General features: G+C 47.1%; 1 protein-coding gene across 1 annotated transcript in view; it reads left to right on the top strand.

The window, feature by feature from the left end:
* Positions 1–2,509: 2,509 nt before the first annotated feature.
* REEP5 (receptor accessory protein 5) overlaps positions 2,510–23,801 on the top strand; it is a 27,955-nt gene continuing 6,663 nt past the window's right edge. Inside the window, exons 1-3 of the mRNA XM_066613564.1 lie at positions 2,510–2,809; positions 3,556–3,649; positions 20,704–20,842. Coding sequence (XP_066469661.1) covers positions 2,692–2,809; positions 3,556–3,649; positions 20,704–20,842 — 351 coding nt within the window. The 5' untranslated portion in view covers positions 2,510–2,691. The remainder of the gene's footprint in view (positions 2,810–3,555; positions 3,650–20,703; positions 20,843–23,801) is intronic.

The following is a 23,801-nucleotide window of genomic DNA, read 5'->3' as shown; positions in this document are numbered from 1 at the left end:
GGTGGGGCTGGGATCCTGCAGTTATGATGGCCCCCAACCCCCCCCCCGTTCCCAGGGAGATTGGAACAGCTTCAAGCCGCTCTGCTCTCCTTAGGGCAAAGGCGCCTTACCCAAGGGTAAGGGAAAAAGTTTCCCCTTTCCTCTGGCTGAGCCGTCTTGGGCCCCTATCCTGCGCTGGACACAGCGCAAGACTCTTGGCTTGCCTGTTCCAGCGCAGGGTAGGATTGCGCCCTTTGTATTATGACACACTGGTGATTATTCTGAATGATTTATTCCATCTGGGATTACAAATGTTCAGGAAAAAAAGGTTTGTAATTTCTGTTATTACAATTCCAAAATGTCTCTTATTTTTGCAAAAATTGATCATGCAATTTCTGTCCCCACCTTTGCTTGGAACAACAACCCCAGTTAGTATTTATCTCTTTTTAACAGTTTTATGGAGACTATAAGCACAAGCCTATGCTTGTCTACTCAGAAGTAAGTCCCATTGTCTTACCCTCAGGAAAGTGTGCACAGGAACTAACAGGCCAATCCTATCCTCTCCACCACCACCACCCCATCCCCACTAGTGTAGCTGTGCCAAAAAAATGCCTGTAATGTATTCAATTGGGGGCAATGGATCAGGAGACTTTGGAGGGGAAAGAGGATTTAAATCTCCTTACACCTTCATAAGCCTCCCACTCCGCAACAAGTCTTCTCCAACATGTACCAGCTGTTTAGCTGGCACAAGTCTGAAGAGAGAAAGGGGGCAGGAAGTCTGCCCACAGAAGGGATGGGATTTGGCGCACACCATCGCTGTTTCCTGCAGACTAGTATACTCAGTTCCATTTTAACAAATGGATCAACATCCTTATTTTTAAAAGCCTCAAATGCTGTGGCAGGGAGGTGGAGGTGTGCAGTTTGCTTGCACTGGAAACCAAAAGTGGCGTTTTCCCATTTCTGAGAATCCAGGATTAGCATCCAAGGGATCAATTGGAAGCACGAGGCTCTCCTGTACAGATAACCCTCCAACCAACTGCGCTGGCAGACATGCTTTTGTATGTGCACTCAGCCCAGTGCAGATCCTGCAGAGAAGGAATTTATTTGTGAAGGTTGTGTTTTGAGGCCAAAAGAAGCCTACAGCACAGTTCAGACAAGGTCATAGATGATGGCCATGCATTCGCATTGGGGCCAGAAGGGGCACCACCCATGATGCTCCTGCTCATTATTCCCCTGCTCTTCTAAACGGACTACTAGCCAGCAATACACCCCAGTGTCTGTTTGCAAGCATGTTGGGCACAAGCAGGATGGGGAGCAAATCTGGAAATGCCCTTGCTGAGTCTGTCCTCTTATCTGTGGCATGAAGGTATCTGGATCCCAATTGTTTTGTCTCTTTGAAGCTTTGCCTCTGGTAACTCCAGAGCTGGCCCCTGACCTCCTGACAGCTGAATCACAAATGCAGTCCCCTTACTGGATGGTGTGCCAGCCTCCGCTCCTCCCATTCTCCAAATTCTAGCTCATCATTCCCCTCCACATTTAGTTTTCTTCTCTGTCCCTTTCTTCCTTTTCCAATTCAGGGAATGGAGAGAGGAGCAGGAGCAGTGGAGAAGTAGGGCAACAGAGATGGGGGACCCCACCCATTGCTGCCTGAGGCAACCACATCAGTCAGCCTCATGCATGGGCCGGCTCTGGGGAGCTTGTACCATCTTGAGGCTTCTTCCCATTTCAACATTTCAGTATCTCCTGAGGGATTTCAGTTGGGTAATACTGTGGAATGAATAAACACACACCCCCACCAAACAAACTTCTGATAATGCCTAGCAATTTGGGCCTTGGGGGGGGGGATTACAAGGGCACTCCTGCACAGTGGCATAGCTAGAAGGGGTGCAAAGCAGTAAGTCTTGCAGGAAGCCTCAAGGATTTTGGCGGAAGGGTCCGTGCTCGCTGCAAGAGCAAAGCAGGAGCTGTGGTGTAGCTAGATGGGGTGCAAAGCACTCAGGCTTGCAGGGAGCCTCACCACAGCATGGGTCAGGAGCAGCGAGGGCCCCCAACCAGGACCAGGCGAGCCTTCTTTGCAAATGCAATCCATGTAGGAAGGGCTTGCAGAGCGCCTGCAGGTCGAGGATTTTGGCAGAAGGGGCCCTGCAAAAGCAAGGCAAGAGCAGTGGCGTAGCTAGAGGGGGCGCAAGGCACCGCAGAGTGCAAGGGGCCCCTGCCCTTCGGAGCCATTCAGGCATTCGTTTTGCTCCCCCTCCCCGCCTGGAATGGCTCCGAAGGGGAGGCTCCCTGCAAGGCTTAGAGCTTTGCCCCCCCCGTAGCTACGCCTCTGCTCCTGCCTTGCTTCTGCCAGAATCCTCGAGCTGCAGGCGCTCTGCAAGCCCTTCCTGCACGGACTGCAAAGACGGATCGCCGGATCCTGGGTGGGGGCCGCTCTCTGCTCCTGGCCCCAAGCCCGCTGCGTGGCTTTGCAAGGAGCGGGCCCGGGCGTGACTCCTTTGCAGTCGGAGAAGGAGGGAGGCGGCGCGGGCTGGGGGCCGGGCTGGCGCTGACGCCGCTCTGCCACTCGCGCACACGTCTCCTGATGCTGCTGCTGCTGCTGACGTCTCCGCGGGCAGGCCGGGCATTTCTGGAGGAAGCGGACGCGCCTGCGTTGAGCCCGGGGGGTGCTGAAAGGCGGCAGCGGCGAGCCCTGCGAGCGGGATCTGGCCGGCCATGGGCGCGTCCCTGAAGGAGCGGCTGGACAAGTTCCTGCACGAGAAGAACTACCTGACCCGCGTGCTGGCGCAGCTGGAGGCCAGGACCGGCGTGAGCAGGACCTACCTCGCCATCGGTGAGCACCGGAGGCGGCCTCGGTGCTCTCCCCTCCCCCCATCTGGGGCTGCCGGCTGAGAAGCCAGACCCCCCCCCCCGCGGGTCCCTTCCACTGAGCAGTGCGTAAAGGCGCCTCCTCGGGGCGCGCAGGCCGGAGTGCTGCGTGGCTGCTGGCTGGCCTGCTTCTTTCTCCCCGAGCTGCTGGGCTGCAGCACCTGTCGCTCCTGCGTGGCGTCCAGGGGCGAGCCCTGCCTGCCTTCTGCAAGGCGAGGCCGTGGAGCCTCCGTGCCCGGGAGCATCGAATGTCGAACGCGGGCAGTAAACGGTCCGGGCTCGGGTTACAACAGCCCTGCGCCTTCCTTCGGTTTGCTCTGTCCCGCTGCTCAGCCGCGCTTGTGCCAGACCCACTCTGGAGGCTGTGAGGAGCGCAGAGTCTTACAGGGGGGGAGTCCACCCCCCCCAGATGGCTTTGGGGGAGCCCCCGAGGCTCCCGAGGAGCAGGAGGCAGAGCAAGAGCATGTTCTACGTGAATTACTGTATTGGAGGTTAGTCCTTATTTCCACCCCCTTGGGTGTGTCACCCTACGGGGGGGGGGGTCTGGATTCCTTTTTTGTTTGAGCTGGGGAGCTGCACAAGGGGATTTGCCAACTTCCTTCCCTCCTTTATGGTGAAGCAGACTCTTCCCACTTCATATAAGTGCTCTTTTGTTGCCTGGGGGGGGCTTTTGCTCCCCACTGATCCACTCTGTGCTTTGTCTTCCCACAGCCATTCTTACTGTGCTGGCCATCTACCTGGTATTCGGCTATGGAGCATCCCTGCTGTGCAACCTCATCGGATTTGTTTACCCTGCGTACATCTCGTAAGTTGTCTGATGGACAGGCCTCTTGCTGGCTGTCGATTGTGATTCGGATAGTTTTGAAAGGGATGGGCAGGGTGCTGGAAATGAATGATGCATTTTCCCTTTTTCTGTTCCCCAATTTCACGTTCCAGAGGGCTAAGTCCTTGCTGAGGACAGATCTTAGAGAGCCAGATCTCTTTCCCTCTCCCTCTGGATATGGCTCTGTCATCCGTGGAACCCTGCAATGGGGCAAAGTATATGCTCTAGTCCGGGGGGGGGGCCTCTGGGGGTCTCTAAACTTTTCAGCATGAAGGCTGTACTGTATATCTGACATGGTGTTGAGGGCCAGAAAATAAATAATAAATGCATGAAGAACCAATTATTGAATTCAGTAAGTGGGTGGGGGTGAAAGAAGGCTGTGAGCAGTGGGCAAAATTGACTTGCACAAGAAGAGAGAGTAGTAGTTCTTGAAAAAAGGATTGGGGGAGCAGAGGACAAAACTGATTTGCACAGGAAAGTGGGGGAATGGATTTTGAAAAAGCATCAAGCAACCTATGATGCAAATCATAATTTTTTTGTCTCTCTTTCTACTATGTGTAATTTTAACGTAGACATTAATTCATATTTATATTCTGGCATCAGCATATATCTCATTCAGCCACTAGAGGAGCTGAATGTAATGCAAGGTAATGAAATAATTTCTTTCCATTATATTGCATTCAGCACCTCTAGTGGCTAAATGCAGTGTATACCTGGAAGTGAGTCTGGAGCTATTTTTAGCTCTAAGAGACTGGGTAACACCATGGGGTGCGTAAAATCATCCAGAGTCAGATGTGACCCGCAGGCTGAGTTTTGGAGACCCTTGCTCTAGGCCAGGGGTGCCCAAACCCTGGCCCCGGGGCCACTTGTGGCCCTCAAGGCCCCTCAATGCAGCCCTCAGGGAGCCCCCAGTCTCCAATGAGCCTCTGGCCCTCCAGAGATTTGTTGGAGCCCACACTGGCCTGACGCAACTGCTCTTAGCGTGAGGGCAACTGTTTGACCTCTCGTGTGAGCTGTGGGATGAGAGCTCCATCCACTGTTTGTTGTTTCATGTCTGTGATGCAGTCGCAGCAGCAAAAGAAAGGCCAGCCTTGCTTTGTGCAAGGCCTTTTATAGACCTTGAGCATATGGCTCATGGCATATGGCTCAAGACCTTCACTCATTCCTATAAATTCATCTTTAATATATTCATTTATGTAAACTTATATAAATGTATTCAAATTTTAAATGTATATTAATTATTTTTCCTCCCGGCCCCCTACACAGTGTCAGAGAGTTGATGTGGCCCTCCTGCCAAAAACTTTGGACACCCCTGCTCTAGGCTGATGCTAACCCCTGAATCTATTATACTTCTGTATAGTATTCTGAAGTCAGAATCCACTGTAGGTTGAGGAAGAGTTAGCAGGTGAGGAAGGTTAGGAAGTTTTTAAGAGTTCTAGAGCTCTGTCCAGGGGTGGAAGATTCCCAGAGGAATCTCTCTTCTTGTGATGAACCTGTTAGCTGTATACCCTTAAATGTTCATTACGTTCCACTTTGAAAATGGCCGAGTAAGGCATGTGAACAAATCTGTAAGCCTTCCAAAAACACAGGGTGTTATCATCCAGCCAAGTAAAGCACTTTGATTTCAGTGGGATTTACAAGGACATCACTTTTGTTCGGCTTCTTTGCAGACTGTAGCTTATGAAGCATTTGGCTCTTGTTCTTATGGGAACATGGTGAAAGGCTAGATATTAACAGCTAGTATTGATTAGGATGAGCCACTCCTTTCTGAAATAGAGAGAGCCTTTGCAAATTTTGCTGGAAGGCTCTGGTTGTGAAATAAATGAGCACTGCATGGAGTAAGAATAATGAGAATATCAAATCTGAGTACCCTGTATAAGTGATTAGTACAGTGAAGCAGTTTTAGACTTCTGTTCTTATGCTTATGGTGAGGTCATGCTCTGTCCAAACCAGCACCCCATGTGGATTGATTATATGCTACTGTTCAGATTTCTGTAACAGCAGTAGCTTGAACATGCCCTGCCACCATCTCAGAAATCTTGGCAGCCACATATATGCCATCCTTGGTGAGACACTGGTTTTCCCAAACAATGCATTTAACAGAAGTAGTGTCTAATCAGTTGTGGTTCCATACACTCCCAAAGGAGCTGGGGGGGGGGGAGATATCTTCTTATGGGAACTATTCTGTATGGGAGACCCCTAAGATAAGAGGTCTGAACCCAAAGACTTAAATGAGTAGAGTTGGCTTCCCCTTTATTTTTGTCCAAGATACTTTTTCCCACCCAGTAGCAATTCTCAAACTTGCAGAGTTTGCAAGTTTGCAAACTTAAGAGTGCACTCAGGGTGAACATTAAATGATACATATTTGTCACATTCTGTGTGTAGAAAATGTTCAGGTGGAAGTTTCCTGCCCAACTAAAATACGTTGGTCTTTCACATAATTTATTCAATATAGAGAGTCTCAGTGGCCATAGTTGCTTGTTCTGACAAATATCAATCACCCTGTGAAACATACCTTTTCTTTTTTGGTACTTGATGGCTTGATGTAGCAGTGTAGTGAATTTAAACTTTTTCTTTAGACAGCATGGGCTTGAAAGCGAAAAGCAGTCTTTCAATACCAGAGAGAAATGCTATCTCATTTTTGTCCAGAATCTCTAAGCAGAAGCATTAGCCCAGATAGATTCTACACTTATTTATTTAATGGATTTTCACCCCACCTTTTCACCCGAAGATTTGAAAGGCCACTTACAATCATTTTGAAACAATATGTTGTAATGTTGTATTGCAATATGTAATATTACATGGTAATAAGTAGCGGTTGCATGATAAATGTGATAAGTAGTTAATGACATGCTAATATGTAGCCATTCTGCTCAGTTTTTTAACCCTTGTCTTCCCTAATTAAGATACTGTAACATAGACCCTTTTCCTTACATAGCTGAAGCTCAGGACAAAACGCCCTATTTGTCATTTGGGTCCTTTGCACAGATATTCTTATAACAGACTCGGGCAGCCCAATCCTGAGCTGCCCGGAGCACCCAGGCTTGCGGCACCGAAAAGGACTGCCGCCGAATCCTGCGCCTCCAGCGCTACTGCGGGAGGCTCCTCGGGAAAAGGACGTTCATCCTCTTCCCCCGAGTAAGGTAAGCAACCCTGCAATGGGTAGAGTAAAGGGGCTCATGTATGGCGCGCAGCCCTGCATGAGCGCCCTGGATCCTGCGGAGCTCGGCTCCACAGATCCTTCTCCCGCCCGCCCCTCAGCACGCCTCCGCCAGCCTCCGCCTTTCTTGGAACGCCTCCCCCACCCTCCCCCTCCATGTCCCTGCCTCCCGTTCCGCAGTCTGGGAGACCGCCGAGCTGCGGAACTTGTGCCACCACCTGGCACTAGCCCAGCACCAGCCGGCGCTGGGCTAGCACCCACAGGAGCCCGGCGGTAAACCCAGAACTGTGCCGCCGACTACAGGATTGGGCTCTTAGAGTCAGATTATTAGCAGAGCATCATTGACTTGAGAAGTTAAAGTAACTTTGTAAATTATAGAGTGAAGTAACTTGCTCTGAGATAATACAGAAGACAGTTTTGCTTAACTCGCAGCCCAATCCTACCTAAGTCATCACATGGTGATGCTGTGATGCTGACGCGGCTTCTGCTGTATCCCATTGGAGATCTTCTCAGGGTAAGGGGATATTTGTCCCCTTGCCCTGGGGCAAGACCCAGCAGCCGCAATGGGTCAACTTGAACTTGTGCTAGCGATATTGCTGGTGCAAGTCCATGTTGATCCGTGCAGCAGATCAGGTATGAGAAGAGGATTTGGATACAGTGTGCACCAGAGCTGTCAATTCCAGGCCTGTTCTGCCCACTCCGCCCTGTTGCTGCCCCATTCAGCCCTCCCCCCATTCAACCTGCTCCCACCCTGCCTCTGTTCTAGACTTAACTGCTCTAGTGGGCCTCCCGATAACCACTGGTGTTGGCGGAAAGGCTCCAACCTTCCTACTGCCACACCTGGGCCTTGTGCTGTTGCAAAGTGCTTTATGGTACTTTTGTGACAGTGCATGCTGGCAGAACATGTAGACCTTCAGTAGGACTGGGCCATCAGACAAGAATCACTGACTCAAAATGCATTATTTCAAGTGTGTTTTTCAGGTTTCTGTCTCATTTCTGCATTGATGACCTTCCTCTTTTCTGTCTGTGATTTTAAAGACCAAGGCTGGAATTCTGTGCTCACTTACTTAGGAATAAGCGTCACTAAACATAGTGAGACTTCTGAGTAAACATGTATAGAATTCCACTGTAATACGAGTACATTTATTATAATGTAAATTTTCTTAAGATGGAGTCGACTTGCGTTTTTAATCGATTATATTTATGTTTGGCCTCCTCAGATGCTGGAAAACAAGGTAGTAGCCATGAGATTTCCAGGTGGTCATCCATCCAGACATAGCTGGACCTTTTCTTGTTTAGTTTTAACAAGGCAGCTGCCTCACATGAGAGACCTATCTATAAAATTAAGCTCTACTTCTCTTCACATTATTCCTTTTGTAATAGGGGTCTCTAAACCCCGGCCTGGGGGCCAGATGCGGCCCGCAGGGAGCCTCTATCCAGGCCACGGCCAGCCTCTTGTCCCCTGAAAGCCTCTGGCCCACTCAAATGAACATGACCAGAGCTGTGCTCTGATTGCATCTGGAGGGTGTTCTGAGGGCCGGAGAGGCTGAGTGAATGAGCCCACTCATTCATTTATCCATTCATCGGAGTTCCATCTCTTATTTATTCATTTAAATTTTATATTTATTTATATTTATTTATTTTATATATAAATTTTATATTTTCTATCTATCTATCTATCTATCTATCTATCTATCTATCTATCTATCTAGATAGATAGATAGATAGATAGATAGATAGATAGATAGATAGATATAATATTTATTCATTTTTATTTATTTAAATTTGTGTACCTTGGCACAATGATCTCTGACACTCTTTCTCTGGATACCGAGCTAAACAAACGCATCGGTAGAGCAGCTACCACATTTTCCAGACTCAAAGAGAGTCTGGTCCAACAAGAAGCTGACGGAACATACCAAGATCCAGGTCTACAGAGCTTGCGTCTTGAGTACACTTCTGTACTGCAGCAAGTCATGGACTCTTCGCTCACAACAGGAGAAGAAGCTGAACGCTTTCCACATGCGCTGCCTCCGACGCATTCTCGGTATCACCTGGCAGGACAAAGTTCTGAACAACACAATCCTGGAACGAGCTGGAATCTCCAGCGTGTATACAGTGCTGAAACAGACACCTCAGTTGGTTTGGTCTTGTCCTGAGAATGGGCGATGGTCAGATCCCAAAGGATCTCCTCTATGGAGAACTCGTGCAGGGAAAGCGCCCTACGGGTAGACCACAGCTGCGCTACAAGAATATCTGCAAGAGGGATCTGAAAGCCTTAGGAATGAACCTCAGCAGATGGGAAACCTTGGCCTCTGAGCGTTCTGCTTGGAGGCAGGCTGTGCAGCATGGCCTTTCCCAGTTTGAAGAGACACTTTGCCAACAGACTGAGGCAAAGAGGCAAAGAAGGAAGGCCCATAGCCAGGGAGACAGGCCAGGGACAGACTGCACTTGCTCCCAGTGTGGAAGGGATTGTCACTCCAAATCTGTCTTTTCAGCCACACTAGACGCTGTGCCAGAACCACCATTCAGAGCACAATACCATAGTCTTTCAAGACTGAAGGTTGCCAACAACAACAATATTTACATTTTTTCCCCAGCCCTCAGCACTTCGCCAGATATTTCATGTGGCCCTCTGGCCAAAATGTTTGGAGACCCCTGCTTTAGGGTCTCTGTGATGTGTTCCTTTGAAATTCAGTATAAAAGCTGCTGAATTTTACATTCAAAAGTTGTCTTTCATATTTACTAAATTTTTTCCCACATGGAATCAGAGTTGTAGTGTAGACTTGATGCTCTTAAAACAGTTTTAAGCACAAGTAAAAGTAGTAAGTTTCTTCGACCCCCCCACCCCCACATGCTCTTTGGATATGTTACGAACTTTTAAAGTTTGAACTGCTGTCTATAATTTCTGGTTGTCAGAGTCACATGTTTTCCTCTAAACGCTCAGTAGATGCTAGGCTCAGTTACAATTTATATCGGCAGTAACTCATGACTCATATTCTGTATCCATTGTCCTGGTGGAGACCATAGTACGTTTACATGAACCATTTATTTTACTAAGTTAGTTGCTTTGCGAACCACTTTTTGTTGAAAAGCAGTGAAGTGAGCCCTCCTTATCTGCAGGGTTGGTATCCATAGATTTCAGTATTCATGGATGCCAAGCCTGCTGCTGGAGGGCCTCAGAGGATCTCCTGGATGTGACCAGAAGTCACTTCTGGTTAGTGCCAGCAACTTCTGGTTGCACTCAGATGTGTTCTAAGGCGTGGGGAGGCTGTGCATGCCTCTCTAGCACTCAGAACACTTCCTAGTGACCAGAAGTCACTTTCGGTCATATACAAGAGGTTCTCTGGGACCCTCATTGCAGATTAACTTACTTATTAAACCTTTTTTTTTTTTTTGCATAGAATAAATAATTACATTAACCATGGAATTTGGTATCTTTTGGGGGTCCTAGAACAGATCCCCCATGAATACTGAGGGCCTCTGTATATTAAAAGTATGGTGACCTTTCCCAGCTCTACCGGGAGATGCCAGGGAATTGAATTTGGAACTTTTTATACAGTATATAAAATGTGTGTTCCAGCACTGAGCTAGTCTCTTCAGTGGAACCAGCATCTATTACAAAATTATATGGGGTTACACTGCTAGCCCAGCTATTCAGTCAACATAAATGGGAATATTCAAATATGGTTGTTTGCCTTGTACCTATTATGGGGCTGCCCAAATCAGTCTGAAAGCTTTGTTTTGACAAATAATATATCCAGTTCAGAGTTTAACTTGGAGCTAAACTAGATGAAATAGCTGGAGAGGCATGATAAGTGCTTCTGTCTGGGCTGATTTAGCTTGGTGAAATGTAACACTTTTCCCTTACACCATTTTCCCAGTGAAACTTGTCCTTCCAAACTGGGCAAATAGCAGCTTTGGGGAAATGATCTTCCTCAGAGAAGAGGTAAATATCCCACTCCCCAGCAGCATTGTAGAACTCAGTATGAACTCTCATACAGATGATTTTTACAAACATTTCCAATCACATATCTACAACCATTCCAATGTCTTGTCTAGCTTGGTTCTGGCTGCAGTTCCTTAAGACAGTGGTTCTCAAACTCTCTGGGAGAGTTTGAGAGCCACTAAGTTCTTGTGTGGGCAGGAGGGGTGAGGCAGCAGGGGTGGGGGAAAGTAGGCATCTATTTCACTGCTGTGGGGAGCCCTGCTGCAAGTCACATGTACCCAAGCCCCTGCAGCCCGCCTGAGCAGCACAATCCTGGGGATCGCGCCGCTGCCTCCTCCCTGCCTCTAGGCTGCCCCCGCCCCTTAAGGGGGCAGGGACCAGGGCCTGCAGGCTGGGGCGTCGCAACGCCCCAGTTTGAAAAGCCCTGCCTTAAGAACATAAGAAGAGCCCCGTGGATCAGGCCATAGGCCCATCTAGTCCAGCGTCCTGTATCTCACAGTGGCCCACCAAATGCCCCAGAGAGCACACAAGACAACAAGAGACCTGCATCCTGGTGCCCTCCCTTGCATCTGGCATTCTGACATAGCCCATTTCTAAAATCAGGAGGTTGCACATACACATCATGGCTTGTAACCCATGATGAATTTTTCCTCCAGTAATTGTTCAATCCCCTTCTAAAGGCATCTAGGCTATCATATGCCATCACAACATCCTGTGGCAAGGAGTTCCACAGACTAACTACACGCTGAGTAAAGAAATATTTTCTTTTGTCTGTCCTAACTCAATTTTAGTGGATGTCTGCTGGTTCTGGTGTTGTGTGAGAGAAAAAAGAGCATCTCTTTATCCATTCTACCCATCCCGTGCATAATTTTGTATGCCTCAGGCATCTCTTTTCTAGGCTGAAGATGACTTGAGGTGATTGGAAGTGAATTCCCCATGATGATGCATCATGATCTGATAATAACAGTTTGAAACTTTGGGTTTTCAGCTCTCACCTTGGGAATAGCAGGAGAAATATGTCAGTAGGAACAGAAGAAAGAATCAAAGGGCGGTGTATGTAATGAAAGTGTAGATTTCCGTGGTATGTAAGAAACTAATAACATAATCCTGTGAACGTCTTCTCAGAAGTAAGTTCAGTTTAGTGGTGCTTGCTCCCAGGAAAGCGTGCTGCAGTCCTAGTTTCAAGTAACTGTATTTAGGATTGCAGCCTAATGCTGCAATCCTATGCACACTGATGTATAAAAGAATCCTTGTCTTACAGAATGTTCCATTGATAATTGGGTTTTTCTCGGTCTTCTCAACCATAATACTTTATAGTAAGTAAATAATTATATTGGGAACCAAATCATTTTTAAAAGTATATCTTTCCAAGGGAAGGAAGGAGAAACAAGTCCATCTTGTTTCATTTGGTGCCTCTTTAAAACACTTTCTGCCCAATCCTATCATTGGGCTGTGCTGATGGAACTCACGTTCCTGACTTGTGGCATCACAAAACGTGATGCTCTATAATGTGCTGCTGGACTGCAGCCAGAAATGGTAAGCAGTGCCAGCTGCACTGCAAGGGCCTCCCTGCATCTCCCAGTGATGGTCAGTGATGGGTGGGCCATGAGCAGAAAGGGGGCAAGATCAGGGCATTCTGTGTGAAGGGGGTGGCAGATCTGGTGACAATGGTGTACGGTGGATCTTATTCCCTCTTTTTAAAACCTCCCTGCCCCTTTTCCCTCCTCAGACGTACATCACCAAAATAGGTGGTGTGTGTTGAAGGAGACAGATAGGCAGCCCCAGAGCTTATGCGGAAGTAAGTAGAAAATGTTTTTACTTACCTCTTGTTTGCTTTCAGATCACCTCCTCCCCCCACCATAGGGTGCAGCAGGCAGCTATATTAGCACAGTTGGTGGGATTTGGGCTCTTTGTTTAAGTAAAACCGATCTAGTTTGCCTTGGGTATTTCCAGACGTTATGAGAAATTATTTTTAGAATACATCGCTATTGTTTTTTAATTGTTGGACTTGGCTGAAATGATTAGTCACAGCTGAAAGTATCGGAAGTCTCGTATGGCTCTTGAAGCCTCAGAATTATTTGAACAAGTAGAACGTTTGTCAGTTGTTAGCTTTAAATACAGGAAGAATATGGGTCAGGACTCTCGGGAAGACAGGCCTCTGAGCTTGTCAAAGCTAGGAGGAGACAAAATGAATGAATTTCACTTGCTCAGTTCTGGAACATATCCGTGCTACAGGCTTTCTGTTATGTTGTTTCAATAGCACCACAATGGGATTCAAAAACACGCACCCTGCTTTAATCCTGCATGAGGAAATTTCTTCTTTATTCACATTGCCACAAAATATTGCAATCCTTTCTCCTGGTAACTTGGAGGCATGGAAGTGATAGCATATCATGACATTAAATTGAACCAACAAAACAAACATTTTTTTTAAGTCATTTCATTTGCTTAGATGTCCCATTACTTATAGGGTTACTCTAATACCAGAGTGATTACCCTGTGACCATTTCCCAAACTTTTTCAACTGGCAGCTCCCTGGACATACTGAGCCATTGGCCATGGCTTCCCATTAGGTCTACAATCCTATGGTAGCGGGTTTGTCATGAGGATTCTGCAGTTCCCCTGGCTGGTTTCTGTGGCTCCCCAGGTAGTCATGGTTCACAGTTTAGGAACCACTGCCCTAAACAATTTAGATAGCCACCTCTCCTTTCCAATCTCCTCCCCAGTCACACTCATATGCTGGGGAGCTTCCCTAGAAAGCAGTCTGGTTCCACACTTCAGCAGGGTCAGAACTCCCCTGAAGTTCTCCCACCAAAGGCCTTAGGACATGCATGCTTCTACTGAGCACCACCCAAAGACAACCATTGAGCTCCTGGCTGATCACTCAGAAGTGGCTTCTCCAGGAGGGTTTCTTTAAGTTCACTTCCCCTAACATCTTCAGTGTTTATTCACCACAAATACCTCTTCTGATCTTCCTGCCTTTTTGTCTCTTCCTGATAATGCTGCCTCTTCCATTTCAGCAACAACAACTGACGTTTTTCTCCTGCTCTGCTGTTGCCCTTGCACAGAGCAGTAGAAAGAAGGTTATGGCCTAAGTTTGCACGAGTCTCTCACTTAAATTTCACTTTGCATTTCAGAATTGGCTAGCCTTTTTCCCCCTTCAAGACCTACAAAACACAATCTGACATCCACTGATTTGCATTCATTTAATTTGTTAAAACAAATTATGCTTTGCATATCGTTCTCTTAAGTCGGCTCTGCTGAAAGAAAGCCTGCTGTAGTATTGGCTTGGGGAAAGATGACTTCTCCTTAAAGAAGAATAAATAATAATAATTGTAATTGCAAGTAATGCCCTGATCTAGGTCCTGTGTCTGAAAGATGTATACTTTGGCAAATGTGGAGTCCCAAACCAGCCTTTGTTGAAGTACTGAGAATGGGAGAGTGCTGGGCATTTGTAGGGCAGAATTGGTGACTGGGAGGTTAGTGATTGAATGGGTGGCCATTCAACACCCACTTATTTCTCTCTTGCAGATGCCCTCCCAGTGTTCTCCCAGTTGGGCTAGTCTTGGAACCTATGTGTGTGTGTAACAGTTTAAAAGCAGCTGAATGGGGGGGGGGGGGAGGAATCAGGCAGGGAAGGTGCCTGTCAGTTTGGACACTAGCATTACAAAGCAAACACAGGGCTGACCCATTACTGATGATGGCCTACTTTAAACCCAAACAGCATGTAGTGAACTAAGCCACTAGTGACTGGCTTTTTTATAGGTCCATTGCCACATGGATCTGCATATGTGCAAAATGAGGCAGGTTGTCTTTCACAGGTAGGGGCAGTGAAGCAGAAAAGGGAGTGTGACACAATAGGAATGAGGAAGGCAAAATCATTTCCTGTACATTAAGGTGAGCATGTATTTTTTAATATTCCTTCAGGCCTCATTTAGTCATGTTCTGCTTAGTTTAGTTCCAAAGGGGAATTCAAATCTGATTCAAAAACCTTAGATCTGAACAGTCTGCTTAGATTTTGCAAGACTTGTTTTCCAGAGGAGCTGTCTTCCAAAGTACTTCCAAGCTTAGGGCCCAGTCCTATCCAAATTTCCACTACAGCTGCAATACAGCCCTGAGGTTAGGGAACAAATGTTCTCTTACCTTGAGGAGGCCTCTGTGACTGCCCTCCCCCACTGCAGAATGCAGCACACACCCCATTGGCATGGCTGCATCAGTGCTGGAAAAGTTGGATAGGATTAAGGCCCTTAGTGTTGCATTATTGCCGATAATATTCAGGAAATGTCAGTGAAGAAATAATAATTTGTAGCTCATGTTCTATGGGAGCTTAATTAATGTTGGTATAGTCTTTTCCCCTTACCTTACGTTTCCCCTTACCTCTGCTGAGCCACTTTGGGCCCCTATCCTGCCCTGGATACAGCGCAAGCATCTTGGCTTGCCTGTTCCAGTGTAGGATAGGATTGCGCCCAAAATCACTTAGAATTGGAGGTAATGTGTCTGATGCATGGAATTTGCAGAGCTGCATAACAGACCCATAAGTTCTATATCAGTGTTTCTCAAATTGTGGGTCAGGACCCACTAAGTGGGTCCCCATTCATTTCAATATTTTAAATATATCTGATGTATTGCTACCATGGGATGTGACTGCATTTGGGGAAATGTGACAGACTTATACTTTTAACAAGCTACTATGTGTATTCTTTAAACAATGATAGTAAATGGAACTGGGTAAGTGTGGGTAGGATTGTAGCCAGGATTGTTAAACGTTTTCCTGCTTGATGAGGTCTAGTCTAGTCATGACATCACTTCTGGTGGGTCCTGACAAATTCTCATTCTAAAAAGTGGGTCACAGTGCTAAATGTGTGAGAACCACTGTTCTGTATTATAGATTCCTATCCAAAAGTTTCAGTGTTTTATGTGCTTCTTCCATCAAGTTTTAGTTACACAGTAGAGAACAATTAGCCTCTGAGTCAGCCTCAAATTTAAAAACTGTCCATTTGTTACAGGCCACTTAACTTCGATGTGCTTGAATTGTCCTTCAAATGAAAGTTAATGTTACAGGCATGATGGCTTCTCAGTGCTGCTCAATTTGAGGCTTTGTGTTCCTGGCAATTGTATTGTCATTTGATGGTTCACTCAGTGGCAATTCCAACTCACCCCAGGTGAGCAGATTATGTAACTAATGCTAAGGTCTCTCCCCACCCTCTTTTCCTCTGAATCAGTGAAGAAACATCACCATTGACCCATTCTGTCAGTACTTTACACACTTATCAGTCAGACTGGGATTCGTACCAGCTTTAGCAGAGTCCAGTGAACTTAATAAAGTGGTAGATGTTGCTCCTGAGTTAAAGAATTTCATATTGCGTAAATTGGCTTGATCTTCTCCCACTCCTAAAGACCATGATAGGATACATGCCTGTTTTCTTACAATTGTGTTTTGGCAGCTGAGTGGAAATTAAGTGTCAGCATGGGATTAGCTTTCTTCTGCACCAAAACTTGTTCTTCTTGTTCATGGCCTATTTTTGCTAGTCATGCTTCTATAGGTCAAATAAATCATAATCAGATGCAGGGTCTTTTCACGATCAAGAAGTCTTGCCTGTACCCTGCCCTCCTAAGTACTGTGTTGAAGTACGTATATCTTTTCACAAATACTACAGTATGAATCAGAAAATACACATCTTGGCACTATTTAAAAAAAAAAAAAAAACTAAACCAGCCCAGCACATAGAGACAGAAAACTGACAACAAGCTCAATGTTGCTTGAATTAGATATAATGACTTGATAGGATGGCTGAAAGCTACTGAACATAGTAATAAAATCCTACACAACATTTTGTTTTACAGAATTACAGCCCAATCCTAACTAAATTCCCATGCAACAATGCCACTGTACTGGTGCAGCTTCCGCTGTAACTCACAGGCAATTTCTGCCTGCTGGAGGTCCCCTTGCGGTAGGAGAATGTTTGTCCCCTTGGGGTAGGAGAATGTTTGTCCCCTTGCCCCACGGTAAGCCCCAGCAGCCACAGTGCCTGCACCAGCGATATTGGTGGTGTAGGTCTGCGTTGATCCGTGCAGGCAGATTAAGTCCAGGAAGGGGGTTTAAATGATGCACACCAACACTGGATCCTGACCCCCTCCCGGGCCTGATCCTCCCACCCTACCTTGGTCACTGTTCCATTCTGTCCTCCCTCCACCCTTTTCAAACCTTTTCCCACACTTCCCCTGCCCTCCCCCCACCCCTGCACTGAATTTACCTGCTCTGGCAGGCCTCCTGATGACCACTGGCATGAGTGGAAAGGCTCCAGCCTTCCTGCTGGCACACCTGAGCCTTGTTCTGTTGCACTTTATGCAACAGAGCACTTTATGGCACTTTTGTGACAGTACACATCTGCAGAATGCTCCTTCTGCCAGTGCAGGCCTCAATAGGATTGAGCTGTAAGTCCAAGGAAAGCAGTAGGTACCAATGTATGTTTAGCCTTTTAACCCACTTTCTCGAAGTGCCACATTGATTTAAATCAGGGGTGCCCAAACCCCAGCCCAGGGGCCACTTGCAGCCCTCAGGGACTCCCAATCCGGCCCGCGGGGAGCCCCCAGTCTCCAATGAGCCTCTAGCCCTCCAGAGATGTGCTGGAGTGCATGCTGGCCCAATGCAACAGCTCTCAGCATGAGGGTGACTGTTCAACCTCTCATGTGAGCTGTGCGAGAAGGGTTGCTTGCTGTTTGACATCTGTGATGCAGTAGCAGCCGCAGCAGCAAAGGAAACACCTGCCTTGTTTTGTGTAAGATCTTTTATAGGCCTTGAGCTATTGCAAGACCTTCATTCATTCATATAAGTTCTATCTCTAATCTCTGACTGCAACAACTACCGCGGCATCTCTCTCCTTAGCATTATAGGAAAGCTGTTTGCCCGAGTTGTACTAAAGAGGCTCCAGGTACTTGCAGAGAGCGTCTATCCAGAATCGCAGTGTGGATTCCGAGCCAACAGGTCCACCACTGATATGGTATTCTCCCTTAGACAACTGCAGGAGAAATGCAGGGAACAACGACAGCCACTCTTTATTGCCTTCATAGATCTCACAAAGGCTTTCGACCTGGTCAGCAGAGACGGCCTCTTCAAGATTCTCCCCAAGATTGGATGTCCACCCAGGCTCCTCAGCATCATCAGATCTTTCCACAAGGACATGAAGGGCACTGTTGTCTTCGATGGCTCCACATCAGACCCTTTTGACATCCGAAGCGGAGTGAAGCAGGGCTGTGTTCTTGCACCAACCTTGTTTGGGATTTTCTTCGCTGTCCTGCTGAAGCAGGCCTTTGGAACTGCAACAGAAGGCATCTATCTCCGGACCAGATCAGACAGAAAGCTCTTCAACCTCTCCAGACTGAGAGCAAAATCCAAAGTCCAGCTGAAATGTCTGCGTGACTTCCTCTTTGCCGACGATGCAGCTGTCACTACCCACTCTGCCAAAGATCTCCAGCAGCTCATGGATCGTTTTAGCAAGGCCTGCCAAGATTTTGGACTGACAATCAGCCTGAAGAAAACACAGGTCATGGTTCAGGATGTGGACTCACCTCCCTGCATTACAATCTCTGAGCATGAACTGGAGGTTGTCCATGACTTTGTGTACCTTGGCTCAACGATCTCCGACACTCTTTCTCTCGATACCGAGCTAAACAAGCGCATCGGTAAAGCACTACCACGTTTTCCAGATCACAAAGAGAGTCTGGTCCAACAAGAAGCTGACGGAACATACCAAGATCCAGGTCTACAGAGCTTGCGTCCTGAGTACACTTCTGTACTGCAGCGAGTCATGGACTCTTCGCTCACAACAGGAGAGGAAACTGAGCGCTTTCCACATGCGCTGTCTCCGACGCATCCTCGGCATCACCTGGCAGAACAAAGTCCAAACAACACAGTCCTGGAACGTGCTGGAATCCCTAGCATGTATTCACTGTGAAACAGAGACGCCTGCGTTGGCTCGGTCATGTCGTGAGAATGGATGATGGCCGGATCCCAAAGGATCTCCTCTATGGAGAACTCGTGCAAGGAAAGCGCCCTACAGGTAGACCACAGCTGCGATACAAGGACATCTGCAAGAGGGATCTGAAGGCCTTAGGGATGGACCTCAACAAGTGGGAAACCCTGGCCTCTGAGCGGCCCGCTTGGAGGCAGGCTGTGCAGCATGGCCTTTCCCAGTTTGAAGAGACACTTGGCCAACAGTCTGAGGCTAAGAGACAAAGAAGGAAGGCCCATAGCCAGGGAGACAGACCAGGGACAGACTGCACTTGCTCCCGGTGTGGAAGGGATTGTCACTCCCGGATTGGCCTTTTCAGCCACACTAGACGCTGTGCCAGAACCACCTTTCAGAGCGCGATACCATAGTCTTTCGAGACTGAAGGTTGCCAATACATAATATCTCTAATATATTCTTTTATGTAAACTTATTCAAATTTTATTCCCAGCCCCCGCTTCAGTGTCAGAGAGATGATGTGGCCCTCCTGCCAAAAGGTTTGGACAGCCCTGATTTAAATGATACTCTATTCCAAATTAAGTATGTGTAATGCACCCTTAAACATTTTGGGTCTCGCTGTAATTCGACACAGGTTTGAATCCTATTTCTTGTGGTGAGCATTTGCTGTTTGCTTTCACTGTTGTTCTCGGTTTCTGTACCTAATGGATATGTTCACACAGCAAACAGCATAATTATGTGCTCTTCCTGGTCTTGAGCAGAACTGTGTGTTCCAACAGAATACTTTGGTAAAAGCAATCATTACAATAATTGGCCATCCTGAAGTGGCAGTTCTGTCTTTGGCTATGCCTCTGGCTGAGGTCTGCCCTAGATGTGCAGTTGTTCCATGGCAAAATGCATTTATGAGTGTTGGCACATCTTGCACCCCCATGTTCACCCCAGTCCAGGGTTTCTTTGTGGCAAAAACTCTGCTAGTTCTTCCTCTCATGCTTTCTGTCATTTGCGAACGGGCTTCTTGTGTCTGCACTTATCTCAGCAGCACTTGCCTGCTGAAATGGGCAGGAGTTTTCCCCTGAGGGCTTACCCTTCTGAGAGCAGAAAACTTTCTGGTTCAGGCATATTATGTGATCTGCGGCTCCCATTTTCACTGGGAAGTTTTTTCTTTCTCATTGTTCAGGTCTTTTCTTTAACCAAGAAAGCAGGGTCTCTTCCCCACCCCTAATGTGGCTGCTTCCAAAGATTCCCCCCCCCCACTAGTTGACTGCTGGTCACCCAGGATGACCTATCCCACGTAGAACCAGGGAGGGGTCCTTTTGATGACATTGTGCAATACAAACACCGATGTGTGGCAACCACACCCTTCATTTTGGCTGAATGGCAGTTGTCTCAGCACCCCTCATTTCATCTTTCACCATACTATTCTGGGGACTGCAACAAGACTGAGGATGTTTTTCAAGGGGGAATGTGGGCAATTCCAGGATTCCAGTGGTCAGTATGCCCACTTTGTCTCCTCATCAGTTAAAGAGCAGACACAGGTCTGAGGAAGCACACTGACAATTGGGAGGCTTATGGGGAGGTAAGGTAAAATATTTTCCCTTCCCTCTCCCATACCTCCTGATCAGCCCCTCCCCCACCATCTCATGCAGCACAGCTCATTTTGGTGCTGCATGCTATGTCAGGGAAAACCATAAGATTGGACTGTTAGTTAACTGTTTTGCATGGGAGCAAATGCACATACTGTATGCATTTCCTTTGACATATGTGGTGATATCACAATTGAAGTGATGCTGATCTCAGACAAGCCACTCCAGTTTAGATTTGCATGGTGTACAAATCTGTGGAATACAGCAGTGCTCACATATATGTTCAGTAATGGAACTGAGTTATGCCAAGTTATAACTTTTATACCTTATACCAAGGTATAAAATGCACGCTTTTTAATTTTTTTCTCTTCTTTCAGCATCAAGGCCATTGAAAGCCCTAACAAAGATGATGACACACAGTGGCTGACCTACTGGGTGGTGTATGGCATCTTCAGCCTTGTAGAATTTTTCTCGGATCTCTTTCTCTCCTGGTTCCCATTCTACTACATGATGAAGGTTTGTTGGCTCACACTTCCCCCATCACCACCAATTTAACCATGTTTTTGAGTAATTTTAGGAATTCCAAGTGAGTCTTAGGGGGACAAAGAGCTTGCCAGAGGGCCAGTGGAATAGTGTATCCAAAATGGATAGCTTCCCAAGGAATGGGATTTTGTTTGTGAGTCCCATTGTCAAAACCTTGGAAAACTACAGCCTTACTTCCAATAGTACGAGGGGATAAATTCCTCAAAAGTGAAATGCTGCCCGAAACCACTATGAAAGATGTTGCTGATCAATCAGGCAGGAAACTAGTAGTGATTGAGTAAGTGCTACCCAGAATTCACTGCTCCCACTGGCTACAATAGTTGTCAAATACAGCCAGAATGAAAAGCAGTCATTAAATGGTGCTAAAGAAAGCTGTATTAAGGTATAGTAGCCACTTTGTTTTCTTTTGGTGGGAGAAGTCTGTAGACAAACATGGTTTGCCTTTAGTATATGTACTCTAGAGCAGGGGTAGATGATTTCAGACTGCAAGATCTGCTTTGTTTTCTGCTAGGACACTGAGTTCTACCAACTGGAGTCAGGTGAAAATAGTGTCTATGGGAAGATACAAACGCAGAATGAAGGAACAGAATGCCTCTGGGTACATGCTCAACTCAGGGATTTGTTTTCCTTACCAGAATTGAACTCATAGTCCTCCCACACAAAGGTTTTCTCCCCAGACTCTCTTTTCAGCAGCCTAGTTCAGAAAAAAATGTTAAACAACTGAGAGTCACAGACTGACGTTGATGTATTGCACCCAGAGATGTACCACCAATAGATTTCAATCTCCCTTCTGCCTATTCCTTTTCTAAGGAATTTTATGAAATTGATCAGCAGTCATGATGTAGATTCCAGAAGTTTGGATGAGAACAGGTATTCAGAAAGGAAAAATATCAAAGTCTGGCTTGCAGTACCAATACTATGTACTAGACCGGTGGTCATGGGCACTCACCCAAAGGAGGCAAAGTGAGATTTTTTTCATTCTTACAAGGATGAAATGAAAGTCCAAAAGATGGAAGAGAAAAAATATTGTTAGAATATACTGTTAGAAAGGAGCATATTCGCATCATAGCTGCAGGCAAGCTTTCCCTTGCCAGTTAAAAGTATATTTGTCTTTTGTAAGCCTGAGCTGGTGGTGCAGCACATTGTTGCCATTGCATCGACAGCATCTTGCATGTCTACAGGGCTGTGAGCAAAAAAAACTCATTTTTGTGTTTGATTTGATGGGAAGTTGCATTATCAGGTTTAAATTGGGATGTACATAGTCTTTTGCAGGCACTTGCTCTTTTACTCACTCAGGCAAGTGCATTTTCACATATTGATAACACTTTTTGTCGAACCAACATGATTCTTTTTCCTGTCCATGATGCCCCAGCACAATGTCTGGTTCAGGATTCCAGTGTTCACGCACTAGAGCCTTGCTAAAGTAGTTTACTGAAGCTTGTTTCTTTCTGGGACAGCCCCTTAAGACAGGCCTCCATTATATCCCTTAGGGCACAGTCCTAACCTGCACTGGAATAGACAAGCCAGGAGGCAAGCCTTTCTCCTATGGATTGTTTCGGATTTGCGCCACTTCCTGAAGTAGCACAAGTCCGAGGTGAGCGGAGCAGCTTGAAGCCACTCCGTTCTCCCCGGGAACGGGGGTGGGGTGGGATCCCAGCCCCGCCTCCTGCTACCCACCCACCCACACACCTTTCCCCCGCCCAGGAACGCCTCTCTTCCAGATTCCTCCACCTCCCTCCAGCCGGGCTGACGCAACCTGCACCGAGGAACCCAGCGTGGAGGCTTATGTCAGCCTCCGCAGGCCGGCGCTTCTTTGAACACCAGCCCAGCTTCCTCCTGAGGAGGCACAAACATCCCTCCAAATGAAGGGCAGGATCGCACCCTTAGTAACAACACACCACTTAACCCACCAGTATATGGGTTGAGTCAACTTACAGCTGCACGGGGCCTGAGACCCTCTCCCACATGATATCATTACATAGGTTTTATTTGAATTTTGACTGTGTTGAAAGGATTTGTGTAAGATGCTTAGAGCACAATCCAAAGCATCCTTTTAGCTGGCACAAGTCCCTTGCGCTGGCCAGAGTGTTACGAAAGCACCATAAAGCACTTTTGCACCACTCTCGAGGTAGATAGGCTGGCACACAGATGTGCGCCAGCCTTCCTGCACTAATGTAAGCCCCAGAGCCCAGTAAGTTTGCACCAGCTGAGCTGGGGTCTGGAGGAGGCAGGGAGGAGGCATTTCTGGGCTGGGGGAGGGCAGGCAGCAGGCATTCCTGGAGTGGGTTGGTGACAGCTCTGCTGGAGATTTGGCTTCTCTTGTTTTTTGTTATTTTGTTTTTCTAGTGTATAATTAGAACACCTTCATCCCCATTTTGGGGGTATGTGAGGTGATGTAATGGGGAGCTGTGGCCAATGGCCACAAGGATCAGGAGAACAGTGGGCCAGAAAAGTTTAAAAACCACTGGATTAAGGGAATTTTTTTCCCCTTACCCTATGATGCGTCCCAGCCACCCCTATGGGGATATTTGGATCTGCTCCAATGAAATACTCCAATGAATTTGCTGGCATCAATCCAATCAGTCCCTGTAAGGCTGCAGGCCAGAGAGTGGGGTTAGGATTTGGCCTGTGCTGCTGTGGCTGGTCAAACACCCAGTGACAATTCAGTGTCTGGGGCTGGATCCAGCATGAGGAGGCTGGCATACATCCTTGCGCCACACACTTGGCTTGATAGTATAGGAACCTATTTATCCTTGCAACCTATTTATCCACGAATTTTTTATCTGCGGATTTATCTCAGTGAGAATGGGGTGGGGAACTGACAGCCTCTGCCCTTCAATAGCACTTAGATCCTTTTCCAGGCAGCCCAAAACACTGCAAAAAGGCTACGCCTCCCACAGGCAGGGAAATAGTCCTGGAGCCATGGAAGAAG

The sequence above is a fragment of the Tiliqua scincoides genome, chromosome 2 (assembly GCF_035046505.1).
Source record: "Tiliqua scincoides isolate rTilSci1 chromosome 2, rTilSci1.hap2, whole genome shotgun sequence".
NCBI classification, from domain to species: Eukaryota; Metazoa; Chordata; class Lepidosauria; order Squamata; family Scincidae; genus Tiliqua; species Tiliqua scincoides.
This window is presented reverse-complemented; position numbering and strand designations above follow the sequence as displayed.